At 41.7% G+C, this 18,086-nt stretch overlaps 1 protein-coding gene across 5 annotated transcripts in view; it reads left to right on the top strand.

Annotated features, from left to right (window-relative positions):
- The window catches only part of LOC137377085 (DENN domain-containing protein 5A), a 384,360-nt gene that overhangs the window by 222,596 nt on the left and 143,678 nt on the right, over nucleotides 1-18,086 (top strand). For 3 of the 5 annotated variants that reach the window (XM_068046368.1, XM_068046369.1, XM_068046366.1), the window contains 3 exons: nucleotides 2,111-2,200; nucleotides 8,035-8,185; nucleotides 10,646-10,739. In XM_068046368.1, coding sequence (XP_067902469.1) covers nucleotides 2,111-2,200; nucleotides 8,035-8,185; nucleotides 10,646-10,739 — 335 coding nt within the window. Of the gene's footprint in view, nucleotides 1-2,110; nucleotides 2,201-8,034; nucleotides 8,186-10,645; nucleotides 10,740-16,590; nucleotides 16,699-18,086 lie in introns of all 5 variants that reach the window. The other 2 variants (XM_068046370.1, XM_068046367.1) reach the window with 2 other exon arrangements.

Here is an 18,086-nt window from a genome sequence, read left to right as displayed (position 1 = left end):
ATCACACCAGAATTCATTGAGATCCATTCAACTGGATCGGCTGATTTGTCTGATACTGATGCCATCTTGAGTTCGAGTCACAGCAGTTTCTAATTTTGATCTGCCCATCTAACCAGTAGTCAGTTTTCCACTGGAGCATGTTTTATATAACATGGTGTCAAAAGCAGAGGTAACGTGCATCTATTTTCTGTAGCTCTACATGTACATCCTGTAAGGTGAGCACAGATTGATCCATATCTTCCCAAAGATAATTTCCATTATGTAAAGATACTGACTGGAGGAAAATATTCAGATTTTTACAACATTATTTTCTTTTCTCCTCAAATTTTCTGCTTGGTATGCTGAGGGATGTTAGTCCAGAGGAATGGAACACTTTTTATTCGTTCATGGGATATGGGCATTGCTGGCTAGGCCAGCATTTATTGCCCATCCCTAATTGCCCTTGAGAAGGTGTGATAAGCTGCCTTCTTGAACCACTGCAGCCCTTGGGGTGTAGGCACCATGTTCTGCCTCAAGCACACTTAGGCCACATATCATGGCTCTTTGCACAGTAAATCTCTTCCTACTCTGCCCAACAATATATCTCAGAATTGTAACAATATAAATTTTCCTATTTCCCACATCAGCCATCATTTGGCATTTCTGAGCAAGACTGACAGTGTTGTATTAGTGGTGGGCCTCACCAACTTACCTGGGCAACAAATACAGCCTTGCCAGCAAGGCTCACATCTGCCCAACTTCAGTTCACATTGGCTCTGTGTGAAGCACTTTCATGGTGGACAAAGAAAAATATTTTTTATTGTGTGAACAGCAGATGTATACTTTGTTATCACATTTGCACTTAGGTGCTTAGTCCAGGAAAGGTTCGCATGGTGGTAACGTGTTCAAGCAGAGTTGAGTGATGCAGAATGATTAAACTACAAAATTGCTGCCAACATTTGGCCTCGGAAAGATCTTTCAGAACATCTCTCTGGTGGGTTTTGTGTGAAGTTTAAATTTTTTTTCAGTTAAATTACTTATATACTCACGTTTTGATCCATTGCAAGTATAGTAATTTCAATTGGAGCTTACAACACATTGTGCTGTGATGTATGGACACAATTTTTTTCCTTAGACTCATTAAATATGGCAAATTCCCAATCTTGATTTTGTCAAAGGAAGTATTCAGCAGAGTCTAGCTTTTCCTTGATAGGGAGATGAAAAATTTCATCCACTGTCGCTTAGTTCTGCTGGCCCAGTTGAGGCTGGAATTTGTAGAGATCCTGGAGCAGAACACATGCACATCCCTTCAGTCAGAGTAATATAGTGAGGGACAAAACAACAGAAATCAAAATAGAGGGATGTAATTATATTTAAAATGGGCAAAATAACATTTATTTAAAAATTACTTGTCTAAGCACAAAGTTTACAACCTTACCAGAAGTTTAACTGTATTCTCAGGTTTCTTCCATTAATAGGTTAAAGTTTGTGCTCATGTCAGTACTTTTACCAAATCACTCTATATTTAGTTATATAAATTTAAGCATCCTTTAGGACCTACTGAACCATTTTCATGTGGGAACTTGAGGATGCAGATTTGTCATCTAATGTAAATATTTTTATTTTCGGTTCATGGGGTCCAGTGTTGAACAACATTGTGGACCGTACTCAAGGCTGAGTATGTAAACACATAAGCAAATGAATTAAGACAGTTACAGAAAAACAAGGCTACTCTTAAATGAATTATTCTTTTATTGGATAATCTTCAGAGTGTTGGCTAATGAAAAGACTTGAACTGCCATTAATTTCTAATCAAGTGCTGCTGTTTCTAACCTGATGTACAGCGATGAAGAATGAGAAAAATTGATGTATGTGGCAGCCAGTGAACTGGAGGCTTGTATTTATTTAACAGATCATGTTCTTGTAATCCTCATGTCAGTTGTACTGGAAATTGAACTGGGTAATCTCTAGACCTTTATTAGGTCACATTTTTCTTCACCTCTCTTCTCCTGCACCTCTCACAGTCAGGCTACCTGTTCAATTGAGGTAAATTATATGGAAGTTATCGACCTTGCTATTTAGAAGTTCAAGCTGATGGCATTTTAATCCTTTATTTGTTTGCCGTTTTCAGATGCACTACTTAAAAAGAGGTTTGAAAATATTGACATAATAGCACCAGTGCCTCACGTTGTTGGAATGGGAAACTGCAAAGCTCACCTTAGTAAATACAGTATTTTCTTTGCATTAGGGTGTGGTGATGCTAAAGCTCCATTTTTATCTTTTGAACAGTTCTACTGTTTATACAATCAAGGACTTGCTGAAATTTGACGTATAATAGAGTGCAGTACTCTGGCTTCGCCGACTCCATTTATATTATCAGTTTTAATTCCGATTTTAAGACGGATTTAGAGCAAATGTTAAACAGTACAATTTAGAATTGTTGGTTTAGTTTAAATTTGGATTGACAAATATTGGACGAGGGATGAGGGTGGTGGGGGAAGGTGGTAAAAGGAAACGCGATTCCAGCAATGTCTGAGTTTCCTGTGTTAACTGGGAAACAAAAAGAGTTTGTTTTGCAATCACTGCAGCATATCTGAGCTGCAATAATTGAGATTTGATGATGTGATAGTGCAGTATCTGTACAAGAGTGCTACTTCAACTTGACATCCCCACCAATCTGCAGAGAAATAAACTTAAAAATGCATTTTAGTTGTCCAGAAAAAAATCTGATTTTGTAAATGGAAACTGAGTAGCCATGATGCAATTGACTTTTTTTGAGAATTAAGCAGTGTTTTATTTTTATTGGACTATTTAAGCTGCATTTCCAAAGCTAGCTCAGCTTCAATCAAAACTGTATGGATCAGTTTACGCAAAGGTTTTGTGTAGTTTCTAAAATGGCAAGTTCCTGGTCACAGTATGTTATTGTGGAAAACGACCAGCGGCACTGAGGCACTCTCCAAGCTGGAGAGTAAACCTGTACTGTTCCTTAGAGATCTCCTGATGGATTAATCAAACATTGCAAAAATCTGGATGCAGTTAGCTTGTCTGTTGTATTTTGGGAGGAAGAAGAAGAATTAATTGAAGAATTAATTGGGGGACAGTGGTTGGAACATGGTGACAAGTGTTCCAAACTAAATTAGCAACTGGACAATTGGAAAAAATGGTTACCACCTTTTGTTGTGATGGTGACACCATGAAAATGTTTCTGATTTTTGTTTTGTTATATATTGTTTAATGAATAATATATATAATAAAAGATGGTGTTTAGGTTTGTCTTCAAAGTGGGTGGTATTAAAATGCAGCCTATATAGACCTAAAAATGAAAGCTGTACTTATTGGAGATGGAAGATTAAACAATTGTTTCTACTAAACACTGGTCCTTCAATTCTTATTTACTGATTGGATTTCCAATTACTTCCTGTGCTCATCTACTTTTCATTCATTTTCTTGTGTATTTTGGGCAGTCTGACATTCTCTCTTTCTCCCTCTCCCATCCCCTTCAATTTTCTTCAGTTTCAGCACCTCCTCTCTTGAGGTGCTGATCACACACCAGATGCGCCACATCCTCTGGTCCGGCCCTAAATGACTATTTTCCTGTTGGCTGCCTGTAGAGGCCATCACTGTTGAACCCATTTACCTGCCCTCACCTGATAATATCCACATATATGCATTTTCCAGCAATAGTCAATGGATAGAAAGAACAAACTTGCAATTATATAGGCCAGAAACAAAGAGAATGATGAATGGTTGCTTTTCGGACTTGAGGAAGGAATATAGTGGGTTTCCCCAGGAGCTGGTACTAGGACCATTGCTTTGCTTGATATATATTAATGACCTAGATTTGGATGTGCAAGGCACAATTTCAAAATTTGCAGATGACACAAAACTTGCAAGTATTGTGAACTGTGAGGGAGGTCGTTGAGGAGGGTTTGTCTACTGAGTCATTATGGGTGGAAGTCAGAAATAGGAAAGGAGCAGTCACTTTACTGGGAGTTTTCTATAGACCCCCCAATAGCCACAGAGACACAGAAGGCAGATTTTGGAAAGGTGCAGAAGTAACAGGGTTGTTGTCATGGGTGACTTCAACTTCCCTAATATTGATTGGAACCTCCTTAGGGCAAATAGTTTGGATGGAGCAGTTTTTGTCAGGTGTGTCCAGGAAGGTTTCCTGACTCAATATGTAGATAGGCCGACTAGAGGGGAGGCTATGTTGGATTTGGTGCTTGGCAACGAACCAGGCCAGGTGGCAGATCTCTCGGTGGGAGAGCATTTCGGTGATAGTGATCACAACTCCCTGACCTTTGCTATAGTCATGGAGAGGGTCAGGAGCAGACGGGATGGGAAAATATTTAATTGGGGGAGGGGAAATGACAATGCTATTAGGCAGGAACTGGGGAGCATAAATTGGGAACAGATGTTCTCAGGGAAATGCACAACAGAAATGTGGAGGTTGTTTAGGGAGCACTTGCTGCGACTGCTGGTTAGGTTTGTCCCGATGAGGCAAGGAAGGGATGGTAGGGTGAAGGAACCTTGGATGACAAGAGATGTGGAACAGCTAGTCAAGAGGAAGAAGGAAGCTTACTTAAGGTTGAGGAAGCAAGGATCAGACAGGGCTCCAGAGGGTTACAAGGTAGCCAGGAAGGAACTGAAGAATGGACTTAGGAGAGCTAGAAGGGGACATGAAAAAGTCTTGGCTAGTAGGATTAAGGAAAATCCCAAAGCGTTCTACACTTATGTGAGGAACAAGAGGATGGCCAGAGTGAAGGTAGGGCCGATCAGGGATAGTGGAGGGAACTTGTGCCTGGAGTCGGAGGAGGTAGGGTAGGTCCTAAATGAATACTTTGCTTCAGTATTCACTAGTGAGAGGGACCTGGTCGTTTGTGAGGACAGCGTGAAACAGGCTGATATGCTCGAACAGGTTGATAAGAAAGAGGATGTGCTGGAAATTTTGAAAGACATGAGGACAAATAAGTCCCCGGGGCCAGACGGGATATACCCAAGGATATTACGGGAAGCGAGGGAAGAGATTGCCGCGCCTTTGGCGATGAGCTTTGCGTCCTCACTGTCCACTGGAGTATTACCAGATGATTGGAGGGTGGCAAATGTTATTCCCTTGTTCAAGAAAGGGAATAGGGATAACCCTGGGAATTATAGACCAGACAGTCTTATGTCGGTAGTGGGCAAATTATTGGAGAGGATTCTGAGAGACAGGATTTATGATTATTTGGAAAAGCATGGTTTGATTAGAGACAGTCAGCATGGCTTTGTGAGGGTCAGGTCATGCCTCACGAGCCTTATTGAATTCTTTGAAGATGTGACAAAACACGATGAAGGAAGAGCAGTGGATGTGGTGTATATGGATTTTAGCAAGGCGTTTGATAAGGTTCCCCATGGTAGGCTCATTCAGAAAGTAAGGAGGCATGGGATACAGGGAAAGTTGGCTTTCTGGATACAGAATTGACTGGCCCATAGAAGGTGGTAGTAGATGGAAAGTATTCAGCCTGGAGCTCGGTGACCAGTGGTGTTCCGCAGGGATCTGTTCTGGGACCTCTGCTCTTTGTGATTTTTATAAATGACTTGGATGAGGAAGTGGAAGGCTGGGTTAGCAAGTTTGCCGATGACACAAAGGTTGCTGGAGTTGTGGATAGTGTGGAAGGCTGTTGTAGGTTGCAACGGGACATTGACAGGATGCAGAGCTGGGCTGAGAAGTAGCAGATGGAGTTCAACCTGGAAAAGTGTGAAGTGATTCATTTTGGAAGGTCGAATTTGAATGCAGAATACAGGCTTAAAGACAGGATTCTTGATAGTGTGGAGGAACAGAGGGATCTTGGGGTCCATGTCCATAGATCGCTCAAAGTTGCCACCCAAGTTGATAGGGTTGTTAAGAAAGCGTATGGTGTGTTGGCTTTCATTAACAGGGGGATTGAGTTTAAGAGCCACGAGGTTATGCTGCAGCTCTATAAAGCCGTGGTTAGACCACACTTGAAATATTGTGTTCAGTTCTGGTCGCCTCATTATAGGAAGGATGTGGAAGCTTTAGAGAGGTTGCAGAGGAGATTTACCAGGATGCTGCCTGGACTGGAGGGCATGTCTTATGAAGAAAGGTTGAGGGAGCTAGGGTTTTTCTCTTTGGAGCGAAGAAGGATGAGAGGTGACTTGATAGAGGGGTACAAGATGATGAGAGGCATAGATAGAGTGGATAGCCAGAGACTTTTTCCCAGGGTGGAAAGGGCTATCACCAGGGGGCATAATTTTAAGGTGATTGGAGGAAGGTTTTGGGGAGATGTCAGAGGTAGGTTCTTTACACAGAGAGTGGTGGGTGCGTGGAATGCACTGCCAGCGGTGGTAGTAGAAGCAGATACATTAGGAACATTTAAGCGACTCTTGGATAGGTACATGGATGATAGTAGTATGAAGGGTATGTAGGTAGGTTAAAGGTTCGGCACAACATCGTGGGCCGAAAGGCCTGTACTGTGCTGTACTGTTCTATGTTCTATGATCGTGATAGACTTGAAGAGAACATAGACTGGTTGGTGGAATGGGCAGACACGTGACAGAAGAAATTTAATGCAGAGAAGTGTGAAGTGGTACACTCTGGTAGGAAGAACTAGGAGAGGCAATTTAAAATAAAGGGTGTAATTTTGAAGGGAGTGCAGGAACAGAGACACCTGAGAATATACGTGCACAAATCGTTGAAGGTGGCAAGGAGGTTGAGAAAGTGGTTTAAAAGGAATACGGGATCCTGGGTTTTATAAATAGAGGTGTAGAGTACAAAAGTAAGGAAGTTACAGTGAATCTTTATAAAACACTGGTTTGGCCTCAACAGGAGTATTGTGTCCAATTCTGGGCACTACACTTTAGGAAGACTGTGAAGGCTTTAGAGAGGGTGCAGAAAAGGTACAGGAGAATGGTTCCAGGGATGAGGGACTTCAATTACATAGATTGGAGAGGAGAAGGTTGAGAGCAGATTTGATAGAGGTGCTGAAAATCATGAGGGCTCGAGACAGAGTAGATCGAGAGAAACTGTTCTCATTGGTGGTAGGGTTGAGAACCCCATGGCAAAGGAACCAATGGCGAGATGGGGAAAACCTTTTATTTTATAGGGTGTGGTTATGATCTGGATTGCACTGCCTGAGAGTGTGGTGAAGGCAGATTGAATTGTGGCTTTCCAAAGAGAATTGGATAAGGAGCTGAAGAGAAACAATTTGCAGGTCTATGTGGAAAAGGCAGGGGAATGTGATTGGCTGTATTGCTCTTGCAGAGAGCCAGCACGGACATGACAGGCCATGTGGCCTCCTTCTGAACTGTAACAGTTCTATCTGTTATATCTGTTTTCCTCTTCTTTCTTTTATTCCCCTATCTCCTATCTTGCTACCTACCTCTTCTCACTACCTTCCCTCTCCTTTCCTCTCACCTTCTTTCCCCCTTTTCTCTTCCTTTTCTTATTGCATGTTCCATTGTTCAACCCATTGCCTTGCTTTCCATTGTACTAGGATCAAACCACTGCTGCACTGACTGAAATCAGTTAATTCTTATTTACCAGGATTGAACTTGTAATCATTCTGGTCCGTATGACTCAGTGCTGCATCATGCAGGGCATTTACCCATTTCGGAGCCTCAAGTTTTTCAAAAGCATTTTCATTAGGACACAACTTTAGGGCATTAATGTTCTAACATTGCCTGTTATAACACATATTGAGGGAGTGTCTCATAAAAAGGTCCCATGGAAGTAAATCACAAACAACATTCACTTCTGCCCTGCATGGATAATCCTCTCTTAATAATTTGCTTTGCTGTATCAAAAATGGAAATGATTGTGGTGAACTTGGAACTAATAAAATCTGGTAAGAATATAATTGCATGGTATTTGTGTCGAAACTTCACAAATAATTGCATTGCTTGTGCTATGATTCAATAAAATCCTGCAAGCCTTTGAAGAGGTTAATTTTCTGCTCTTGCACACTAGGCACAAAAATGTGCTTGTCAAATTTTTTTTGCGCAAGCATAATGATTTGAGAATGTAAATCAATCATCAAAATGACTTGTGTTCTGCAGAGAAGGCGATTGAGCTGAGACTTGCAAAAATTGACCACACTGCCGTACACCCTCACCTGTTGGATATGAAGATTGGGCAGGGAAAGTATGAATCTGGATTCTTTCCCAAACTTCAGTCAGATGTGCTTTCCTGTTCACCAGCTAGTAACAAGTGAGTAACTTTGGTGCCCCCAGTGTACATGGGCTGCTCAGTTATATTGTCCTACTGTTCTATTTACAGTGCAGCCCTCCCCGATCCAGTTCAATGTGACAGAAGCCTTGTCTTGCAGCAATACAAGTGCGTAACATTTAAAAAATGTTTTCTTATGTCTGTCTGCACATTGCAATTGTGAGAAAAATCACTGTGTTCAATTATATTGATTGGCAGAGCAGGCTCGAAGCACTGAAGGGTCTGTTCCTGCTCCTATTTCTTATGTTCTATAAGACCCTAAAGTGATCTGGGTGTTCATTGAAAAATACATTTTTGTGTCCATTGTCAATTGATTCATCTACCTAATTTTGAGCTTCACCATTCCTATCATAGGCCGGTGAGCCTTATGTCAGTGGTAGGGAAATTATTAGAGAGGATTCTTCGGGACAGGGTTTACTCCCATTTGGAAACAAACGAACTTATTAGCGAGAGGCAGCATGGTTTTGTGAAAGGGAGGTCGTGTCTCACTAATTTGATTGAGTTTTTTGAGGAAGTGACAAAGATGATTGATGAAGGAAGGACTTCAGTATGGACTTCAGTAAAGCCTTTGACAAGGTCCCTCATGGCAGACTGGTACAAAAGGTGAAGTCACACGGGATCAGAGGTGAGCTGGCAAGATGGATACAGAACTGGATCAGTCATAGAAGACAGAGGGTAGCAGTGGAAGGGTGCTTTACTGAATGGAGGGATGTGACTAGTGGTGTTCCGCAGGGATCTGTGCTGGGACCTTTGCTCTTTGTAGTATATATAAATGATTTGGAGGAAAATGTAGCTGGTCTGATTAGTATGTTTGCGGACGACACAAAGGTTGGTGGAGTTGCGGATAGTGATGAGGATTGTCAGAGGACACAGCAGGATATAGATCGGTTGGAGACTTGGGCGGAGAAATGGCAGATGGAGTTTAATCCGGACAAATGTGAGGTAATGCATTTTGGAAGGCCTAATGCAGGTGGGAAATATACAGTAAATGGCAGAACCCTTAGGAGTATTGACAGGCAGAGAGATCTGGGCGTACAGGTCCACAGGTCACTGAAAGTGGCAACGCAGGTGGATAAGGTAGTCAAGAAGGCATAAGGCATGCTTGCCTTCATCGGTTGGGGCATCGAGTATAAAAATTGACAAGTCATGCTGCAGCTGTACAGAACTTTAGTTAGGCCACACTTAGAATATTGCGTGCAATTCTGGTCGCCACATTACCAGAAGGACGTGGAGGCTTTGGAGAGGGTACAGAAGAGGTTTACCAGGATGTTGCCTGGTCTGGAGGGCATTAGCTATGAGGAGAGGTTGCAGAAACACGGATTGTTTTCACTGGAACAACGGAGGTGGAGGGGCGACATGATAGAGATTTACAAAGTTATGAATGGCATGGACAGAGTGGATAGTCAGAAGCGTTTTCCCAGGGTGGAAGAGTCAATTACTCGGGGACATAGGTTTAAGGTGAGAGGGGCAAAGTTTAGAGGGGATGTGCGAGGCAAGTTCTTTACACAGAGGGTGGTGAGTGCCTGGAACTTGCTGCCGGGGGAGGTAGTGGAAGCAGGTACGATAGCGACGTTTAAGAGGCATCTTGACAAATACATGAATAGGATGGGAATAAAGGGATACGGTCCCCGGAAGTGCAGAAGGTTTTAGTTTAGGCAGGCATCAAGATCGGCGCAGGCTTGGAGGGCCGAATGGCCTGTTCCTGTGCTGTACTGTTCTTTGTTTTTTGTTCTATGTCATTCTTGATGTCCAAAATATTCCATTATCCTTGCACTTGATTGACCCAAGTTTCATCTCCATGAAACAAGATTCACAACTGAACAAAAGCAAAATACTATGGATGCTGGAAATCTGAAATAAAAATGAAATGCTGAAAATTCTCAGCAGGTCAGACAGCATCTGTGGAGAGAAAAAACATATTAACGTTTCAGGGCTGTGACCTTTCATCAGAAGTGGCTTCCCTGATCTGCACTGACCTCTATGGTCAAAGGAAAAGTCAAATCAATGAAACTGCTTGCATATTTTATGTAATTATTTTTGGCTGCCATTTTGGTTGGCTTGTTGGCCAACTGTGGAAAAAATATGCAATTTACAGCACAGAAAACTTAAAAACACAACTGACTTTTTCAATTTATCCAGATAGTTGCCCTCTTTGACTGGAAATGCACCAGTTAAAATTTTCAGGTATTTGGGGCTTGTCTTTGGCTCTGAAGCCACTGGTTGGTCCAAGTACTGCTTTCCAACACTTCTTTTATGGCCTTGAGGTATGCCACAGGATGGGAGTCACTCTTTTTATTTTGAAACAATCTCACCAGCATCCATGGGTAGTCATCCTGTTAAAGTGGCTTTGCGTATGTGCACCTGAACTGTGAATGTTATTGGGTAATTATTGTGTGATTGTGTATTTCATTGCACTGTTATAATGTATCTAATCTCTTTAAGGTGGGTGAAGCGGAGTGCCCCAGCCCAGTGGAGACGAAAGGATAGGCAAAAGCAACACACAGAACACCTGCACCTGGACAATGATCAGAGAGAGGTCAATAATTTCATTTGCAGTCATTTATTTAGGTTTTCTGAAATTAACAGCCATTTACAAAAAAATGTAGTACTTAATACAAGAGTGTAGGTGATATTGGGGGACTTTAATTACCCAAATATCAATTGGGATAATTTTCGAGTGCAAGGAAAGGAGGGGGAGGAATTTCTGGATTGTGTTCAAGACAACTTCCTTTGATCAGTATGTTCTCGGCAAACTAGAAAGGAGACATTGCTGGATCTGATACTGGGTAATGAGGTGGGCCAAGTGGACCAGTTGTCTGTAGGGGAGCACTTGGGTAAGAGTGATCATCATATCATAAGGTTTAGACTCGTAATGCAGAAAAGCAAGCAACAATAGAACAGATAGATTGGAAGAGGGCTAATTTCAATGCGATGAGAAGGGATCTAGCCATGATAAAATGGAACCAAAGACTGACAGGCAAAACTGTAATGGAACAATGGGTTATCTTTAAGGAAGAGATGCTTCAGGTGCAGGCCAGGTACCTTCCAACAAGGGTGGAAGGTAGGGGAACCAAAAACAGGCTCCTTGGATGACGTGGGAGATGGAAAATATGATGAAACAAAAAAGAGGCTGTATGATGCATGTCAGGTGAATTCTTCAAATGAGAATTAGGCCAAATACATTAAGCTGACAGGGAACGTGTTGAGGAAAATAAGACTGGCAAAGAGAAAATATGAGAATAGAATGACAGTCAAAATAAAAGGGAACCCAAAAATCTTCTACCGGCATGTAAATTGTAAGCGGGTAGTAAGAGGTGGAGTGGGGCCTGTTAGAGACAAAGAGGGTAATATATGCTTGCAGGCACAGGACAAGGCCAGAATACTTAATAAGTACTTTGTATCAGTGTTTACTAAGGAAGAGGTATCTGACAAAATATCAGTAGAAGTGGAGAGAGTAGAGCCAATGGATAGGGTAAAAATTGAGCGTGAGGAGGTACTGGAAAGGCTGGCTATGCTTAGTGTAGAGAAGTCACCTGGTCCGGATAGCTTGCATCCCAGGTTGCTAAAGGAAGTGGGGGTGGAGATAGCGGAAGGGCTTAACATAATCTTTCAATCGTCTCTCGAAATGGGGGAGGTGACAGAGGATTAGAGAGTGGCAAATGTGACACCCTTATTCAAGAAAGGGTGTAAGGACAGCCCTAGCAACGACAGGCCAGTTAGTTTAATATCAGTGGTGGGTAAGGTTTTAGAAACAATAATTAAAGGGAAAAAATCAATAGGCACTTGGAGAGGTTTGAGTTAATTAAGGATAACCAGTATGGATTTGTAAAAGGTAGATCATATTTGACTAATCTAATTGAATTTTTTGATGAACTAACGGAAGGTTGATGAAGGGAATGCAGTGGATGTTGTCTATATGGATTTTAAGAAAGCGTTTGACAAAGTACCACATAAAAGGCTATTTAACAAAATTGGGGCTCTTGGAATAGCAGGTTCAGTGTCCAGTTGGGTAAAAAATTGGCTCAAGGACAGAAAACAGCAAGTCTTGGTAAATGGTTGTTTTTCAGACTGGAGGATGGTGGACAGTGGTATTCCGCAAGGGTCAATGCTAGAACCACCGCTTTCTTTGCTCTATATAGATGACTTGGATCATGGGATACAGAGTGGAATTTCAAAATTTGTCAACGATACCAAACTTGGAGGAGTTTCAAACAGTGAGGATGATATGAACCCGCTTGCAACAAACCATAGTCTGTCCATTCTGCTAGCCAAATGGCAGACGGAATTTAATATTGACAAGTGTGAGGTGATGCATTTCGGCATAAGGGACTGGGTGAGGCAATATAGACTTAATGGTACAGTTCTAAAGAGTGTGTAGGAACAGAGGGACCCGGGGATGCATGTGCATTGATCTTTGAAGGTGGCAGGACATATTGAGAGAATGGTTAGCATATGGGATCTTGGGCTTCATAAATTGAGTACAAAAGCAGGGAAGTTATGCTGAACCTTTATAAAGCTCTGGTTAGGCCCCAACTGGAGTATTGCATCCAGTTCTGGTCACCACACTTCAGGAAGGATGTGAGGTTCCTTGAGAGGGGGCAGAGGAGAATTACCAGAATGGTAAATTTAATTTAAATTTAAACTTAAGACTTTAGAAAGCCTATAGGAGTATAGAAACTGCAAGGGTGAAGTAAAAAAAGGAAATTAGCAAAGCAAAGAAAGAACATGAAACATTATTGCCAGGTAAAATCAAGGAAAACCCAAAGATGTTTTTTCAGTACATTAAGAGCAAGAGGATAACTAAGGAAAGGGTAGGGCCTATCAGAGATGTAGAAGGAAACTTATGCATGGATGCAAAAGATGTGGGCGGGTTTCTTAATCAACCTTTTGTCTCTGTCTTCCCAAGGAGAGGGATGATTCAGACATTGTAGTAAAAGAGGAGTGTGAAATATTAGATACGATAAGCATATGAGAGAGGAAGTACTAGAGGGTCTGACATCCTTGAAAGTGGATAAATCGCCAGGGTTGGATAGATTTTATTCCAGGTTGTAAAGGAAGCCAGGGAGGAAATAGCAGATGCACTGAGGATCATCTTCAAATCCGCACTGGATACGGGCGAGGTGCCAGAGGATTGGAGTTTGCGAACGTTGTACCATTGTTTAAAAAGGGTGCAAGGGATAGGCCAAATAATTGTAGACTGACCGGTAAATTATTAGAATCAATTCAGAGAGACAGGATAAACTGCCACTTAGAAAGGCACGGATTAATCAGGGATAGTCAGCATGGATTTGTTAAGGGAAAGTCGTGCGTGAGTTTTTTGAGGAAATAACAAGGTGAATTGATGAGGGTAGTGCAGTGGATGTGGTCTACATGGAATTTAGTAAGGCATTTGACAAGGTCCCGCATTGCAGACTGGTCAGAAAAATGAAAGCCCATGGGATACAGGGGAATGTAGCAGGTTGGATCCAAAATTGGCTCAGTGACAGGAAGTAAAGGGTAGTCATCGACGGATGTTTTTGTGAATGGAAAGTGGTTTCCAGTGGCATTCCACTGGGCTCAGTGTTGGGTCCCTTGCTGTTTGTGGTATATATTAATGATTTGGACTTAACTGTTTGGGAAATTTGCTGATGACACAAAAATTGGCCATGTATTTGATAGTGAAGAGGATAGCTGTAGACTCCAGAATGATATCAATGGTTTGGTTGAGTGGGCGGAAAAGTGGCAAATGGAATTCAATCCGGAGAAGTGTGAGGTAATGCATTTGGGGAGGGCAAACAAAGCAAGGGAATACACAATAGGAGGATATTGAGAGGGGTAGAAGAAGTGAGAGACCTTGGAGTGCATGTCCACAGGTCCCTGAAGGTGGCAGGACAGGTAGATAAAGTGGTGAAGAAGGCATATGGAATGCTATCCTTTATTGGCCAAGGTATAGAATATAAAAGCTGGAACTGTATAAAACGCTGGTTAGGCCACAGCTGGAGTATTGCATACAGTTCTGGTCACCACATTACAGGAAGGACATAATTGCTCTGGAGAGAATACAGAGGAGAGTTATAAGAATGTTGCCAGCATTTGAAAGTTGCATCTATGAGGAAAGATTGGGTCGGCTAGAGTTGTTTTCCTTAGAACAGAGGAGGCTGACAGGTGATTTAATTAAGGTGTACAAAATTATGAGGGGCCTAGATAGAGTTGACAGGAAGGACCTATTTCCCCTAGCAGAGAGATCAATTACCAGGGGGCACAGAATTAAGGTGATTGGTAGAAGGATTAGAGGGGACATGAGGAAAACTTTTTCACCCAGGGGATGGTGGGTGTCTGGAATTCACTGCCTGGAATGGTGGTGGAGGCAGAAACCCTCAACTCATTTAAAACATACCTGGATGTGCACCTGAAGTGCTGTAACCTGCAAGGCTATGGACCAGGTGCTGGAAGGTGGGATTAGATTGGGTGGCTAGTTTTTTTGGCCAGCGCAGACATGATGGGCTTAATGCCTCCTTCTGTGCCATAATTTCTCTATGGTTCTGTGGTTCCAGGGATGGGGATTTTAGCTACAAGGTTAGGTTGGAAAATCTGGGGTTGTTGTCCTTCGAGGAAAGGAGATTGAGGGGAGATTTGATAGAGGTGTACAAGATTATGACAGGCTTAGATAAGTTAGACAAGGAAAAACTGTTCCCATTAACTGATAGTACAAGGACTAGGGGACACCGATTGAAGGTTTTGGGCAAGAGATGCAGGGGAAATGTGAGGAAGAACTTTTTTAAGCAGCGAGTGGTAATGACCTGGAACATGCTGTCCACGAGGGTGGTGGAAGTGGAGACAATCAATGATTTCAAAAGGAAATTGGTTGGACACTTGAAGGAAATAAACAAATAAACTTGTAGGGCTACGAGGGTCGAGCGGGGATTGACTGGATTGCTCCGCTGACAGCTGGCATGGACTTGATAGGCTGAATGGCCTCCTTCTATACCATAAATGACTCTATGAATTCAGACTATTTGTTGCCATGTAGCATTTACCTACTGCACTATTCAACAAAGGAGTTTGATTGTTGAGCTTGATTGCTTGTGGCCTTTGCAGCAGTATTAAATGATAGGGTATAAAATGAACAGAAATAGTCAATCCTTGCATAGACTCTATAAAGGGTTCAAGTTGCTTCAAATGCTATTTTTAGTACACTGGTTCATCTGCTTGCTTGGATTTCTCCCTTGCCTCCCAGTCATGTTGGCAGTATTCAAAGTGAATTTGTGCATTCAAAGAACAAAGAACAGTACAGCACAGGAACAAGCCATTTGGCCCTCCAAGCCCGCGCCGGCCCGTCTAAACTGAAACCTTCTAAACTTACTTTGAGCATAAAGGAACATTATCCTCACACTGAAGGGCCTTGCAAGATATTCACAATGTAGCAATATTGAGTGTGCAATTGTATCCTAATTCAATCATGTGCAAACAAACTTAGAAAAGTATTGTAAATCATTAGTGAAAAATTTAGAGAACTGTGTATAGTGGGGAATTCTATGTTAAACCATATTGATTCAGCACAGAAACAGTTTTACAATATGGTGAAATAATAAAGGGCATACTGGATGGCACAATCACTTTGTATAAGTGGCATTCCATTTTGCTCTTACCCACCAAGCTACCTTGAAAAGGATTTTGGAGAAAAAAATGTAAGGGTTTAAAAAGCTTACCTTGAGTTGGGGTGGAATTTTAACTCACTCAAAACCCATTCACTTGCACAGAGTTAAAATTGGGCCATTAGTCGTAAAAGCATAGAATTGTTACAGCACAGAGTCTGTGCTGGCTGTCTGCAAGAGCAATTTAGCTAGACCCACAGGCCAGCCCTCTCCCTGTGGTACGACAAATTTTTTCCCTTCAGGTGGCTTATCCAATTCCCTTATGAAAGCCATGATTGAATCTTTCTCTATCACCCTTTCATGCATTGTATTTCAGTTCTCCAGGTTAGGGATGGCATCTTCACAACAGGTTTAAATGTAGATACAGAAACTTGACTCTCCTTTTTCTATCATTTGGGGCTAGTACATTGTTGGTTGGTGAGATAACAAAACTAGAAATGCTCACGGGACTACCTTTTTTTGGGCTTGATTGTGTTCAAGTGGCAGTATAAGAACACCTCTTACAATGCAGTAAGGGAAAGTCCTATATGTTTCAAAATCTAATTATTCTGAACAGCAGCTGGTGTACTTTATTTTATTTTGAGAATTCTTCATCTGATTTCAGTTCTACCTTTTCTTGTTATGGAACTTCTGTTTTTGTTGCTTTCTTGATGACTTACTTTCATGTTTTTTTTGTCTGTTTGTCTTTGAGGTTAAATATTTTCTGTATTGTTTTCTTTCCTTTTTTTGTTACTGTGGCTCCTGTCTCGTCAGTATGTGGATTGTCTGTCGCCTGAACTGGAGATCGTATTGTATTTCAACTTGGACAGGCATAACCAGACTTCTAGGATCTCTATAAAATCTGTATCTGACTTTTATCTGGTATGTTACAGAGGCTCACCTGTCCTCAATAAAGTAGCACCTTTGATTTCCTGGTCATTGCATACATCCTTTGCAACCTTCAAAACTTTGGCAAATCCGTTAGCTATAATGTTTATGGGGTTGAGATGTGGCTGTTTGTATGTATGTTGTGGTCGTTAAAGGCACGCTTAGCTTGTAGATAAAGCTTTTCAAGAGAGATAAAAGAACTACCTCTGTGGACTGTTTTCCAGGGTTTATTTTGCCATTTGCTTCCGCTCTTCTATAGGTGCATTAGATGATGACCTGGACCAAGGTTGATGGAGACTTGCCCTTTGGCATATAAAGCAATAATGGCAATATTAACAATAAAACCCTGTTCCCAATGCCCCTCTAAAAAGAAAAATTACTCTATTGGGTGCCAAATATTACATTGGGCTTGGGAATCAATGTTGAGGTCCTTCCATGTGTCAAAATGCTTGTCCGTATGTGTCACAGTGGGGGAGTCATGATGAACCAGTTGGTCTTTTCCTGCCTGTTATTTTTGTGTATAAGGATTCTGACACACTATACTGGGTGCATTTACTGGGCCAGAGGAGGATGCACTTAATGGATGGCAGATTCTAAATAATTATGGGATTAAAAAGTGGATCTGTGCTGTAGGGAACAGAGCATGCACATGACATTAGGGCTGCTGCTCACACGGAGCATGCAGTCCACACGGACTGACTGGGACAAATGGCCAGGTTCTGTGTTGTAATTTCTAGTGATTCTACGAAATTCAGTGTTGATGTGGTGACAATGAGAGAACTGTGACTCTGCAGTCAACAGCATTCTAGTGAAGTATAATAGCCTCAAGATGAGAAATAATGCTGCTGGGAAATGGAATCTTTCTGCTTGTACCACCTCGCATGGTTGTTCATGGCATTGATTAAACTTCCTAGCCAAGCCTCCCTTTACATAACAAATCTATGAGGCAGTTACACTCAGTCTTCCTCTTTGTACCTCCAGTTACTAGAGGAGATGTGGAGCAGTCCTCTGCTCAGATAAAATTGAAGAATTGCATGCGCCTGCTTCATTTCACAGAGCATCTTTGACTTGCATGTTTCTTCTCTGGTGAATATATGGCAAATTATCAGCGATACCTGGCAGCTAAATTGAGACTATGAAAAATAATTGAATCAGCCAAAATTAACATATTTAACATAAATTGAGTTCAGTTGAGTTGAATTTTTAGTATTTCTGCATCTTGCACTAAAGCTTCCACAGCAAAGAAAGACATGGATTTTAGAGCTAGAGTGTCCTATAGGTTCCATATAATTGTATTATTGGTTTGTGTGTAGGAGCTAAAGAAGTTAATCTGCAAGGGGGAGAAGGAGTTCTCGTACCAATTCTTGTGAAGATGTTTAAAC

The sequence above is a fragment of the Heterodontus francisci genome, chromosome 14, assembly GCF_036365525.1.
Source record: "Heterodontus francisci isolate sHetFra1 chromosome 14, sHetFra1.hap1, whole genome shotgun sequence".
NCBI lineage: Eukaryota > Metazoa > Chordata > Chondrichthyes > Heterodontiformes > Heterodontidae > Heterodontus > Heterodontus francisci.
The sequence above is the reverse complement of the archived record's forward strand: the minus strand, read 5'-3'. Positions and strand labels throughout refer to the sequence as shown.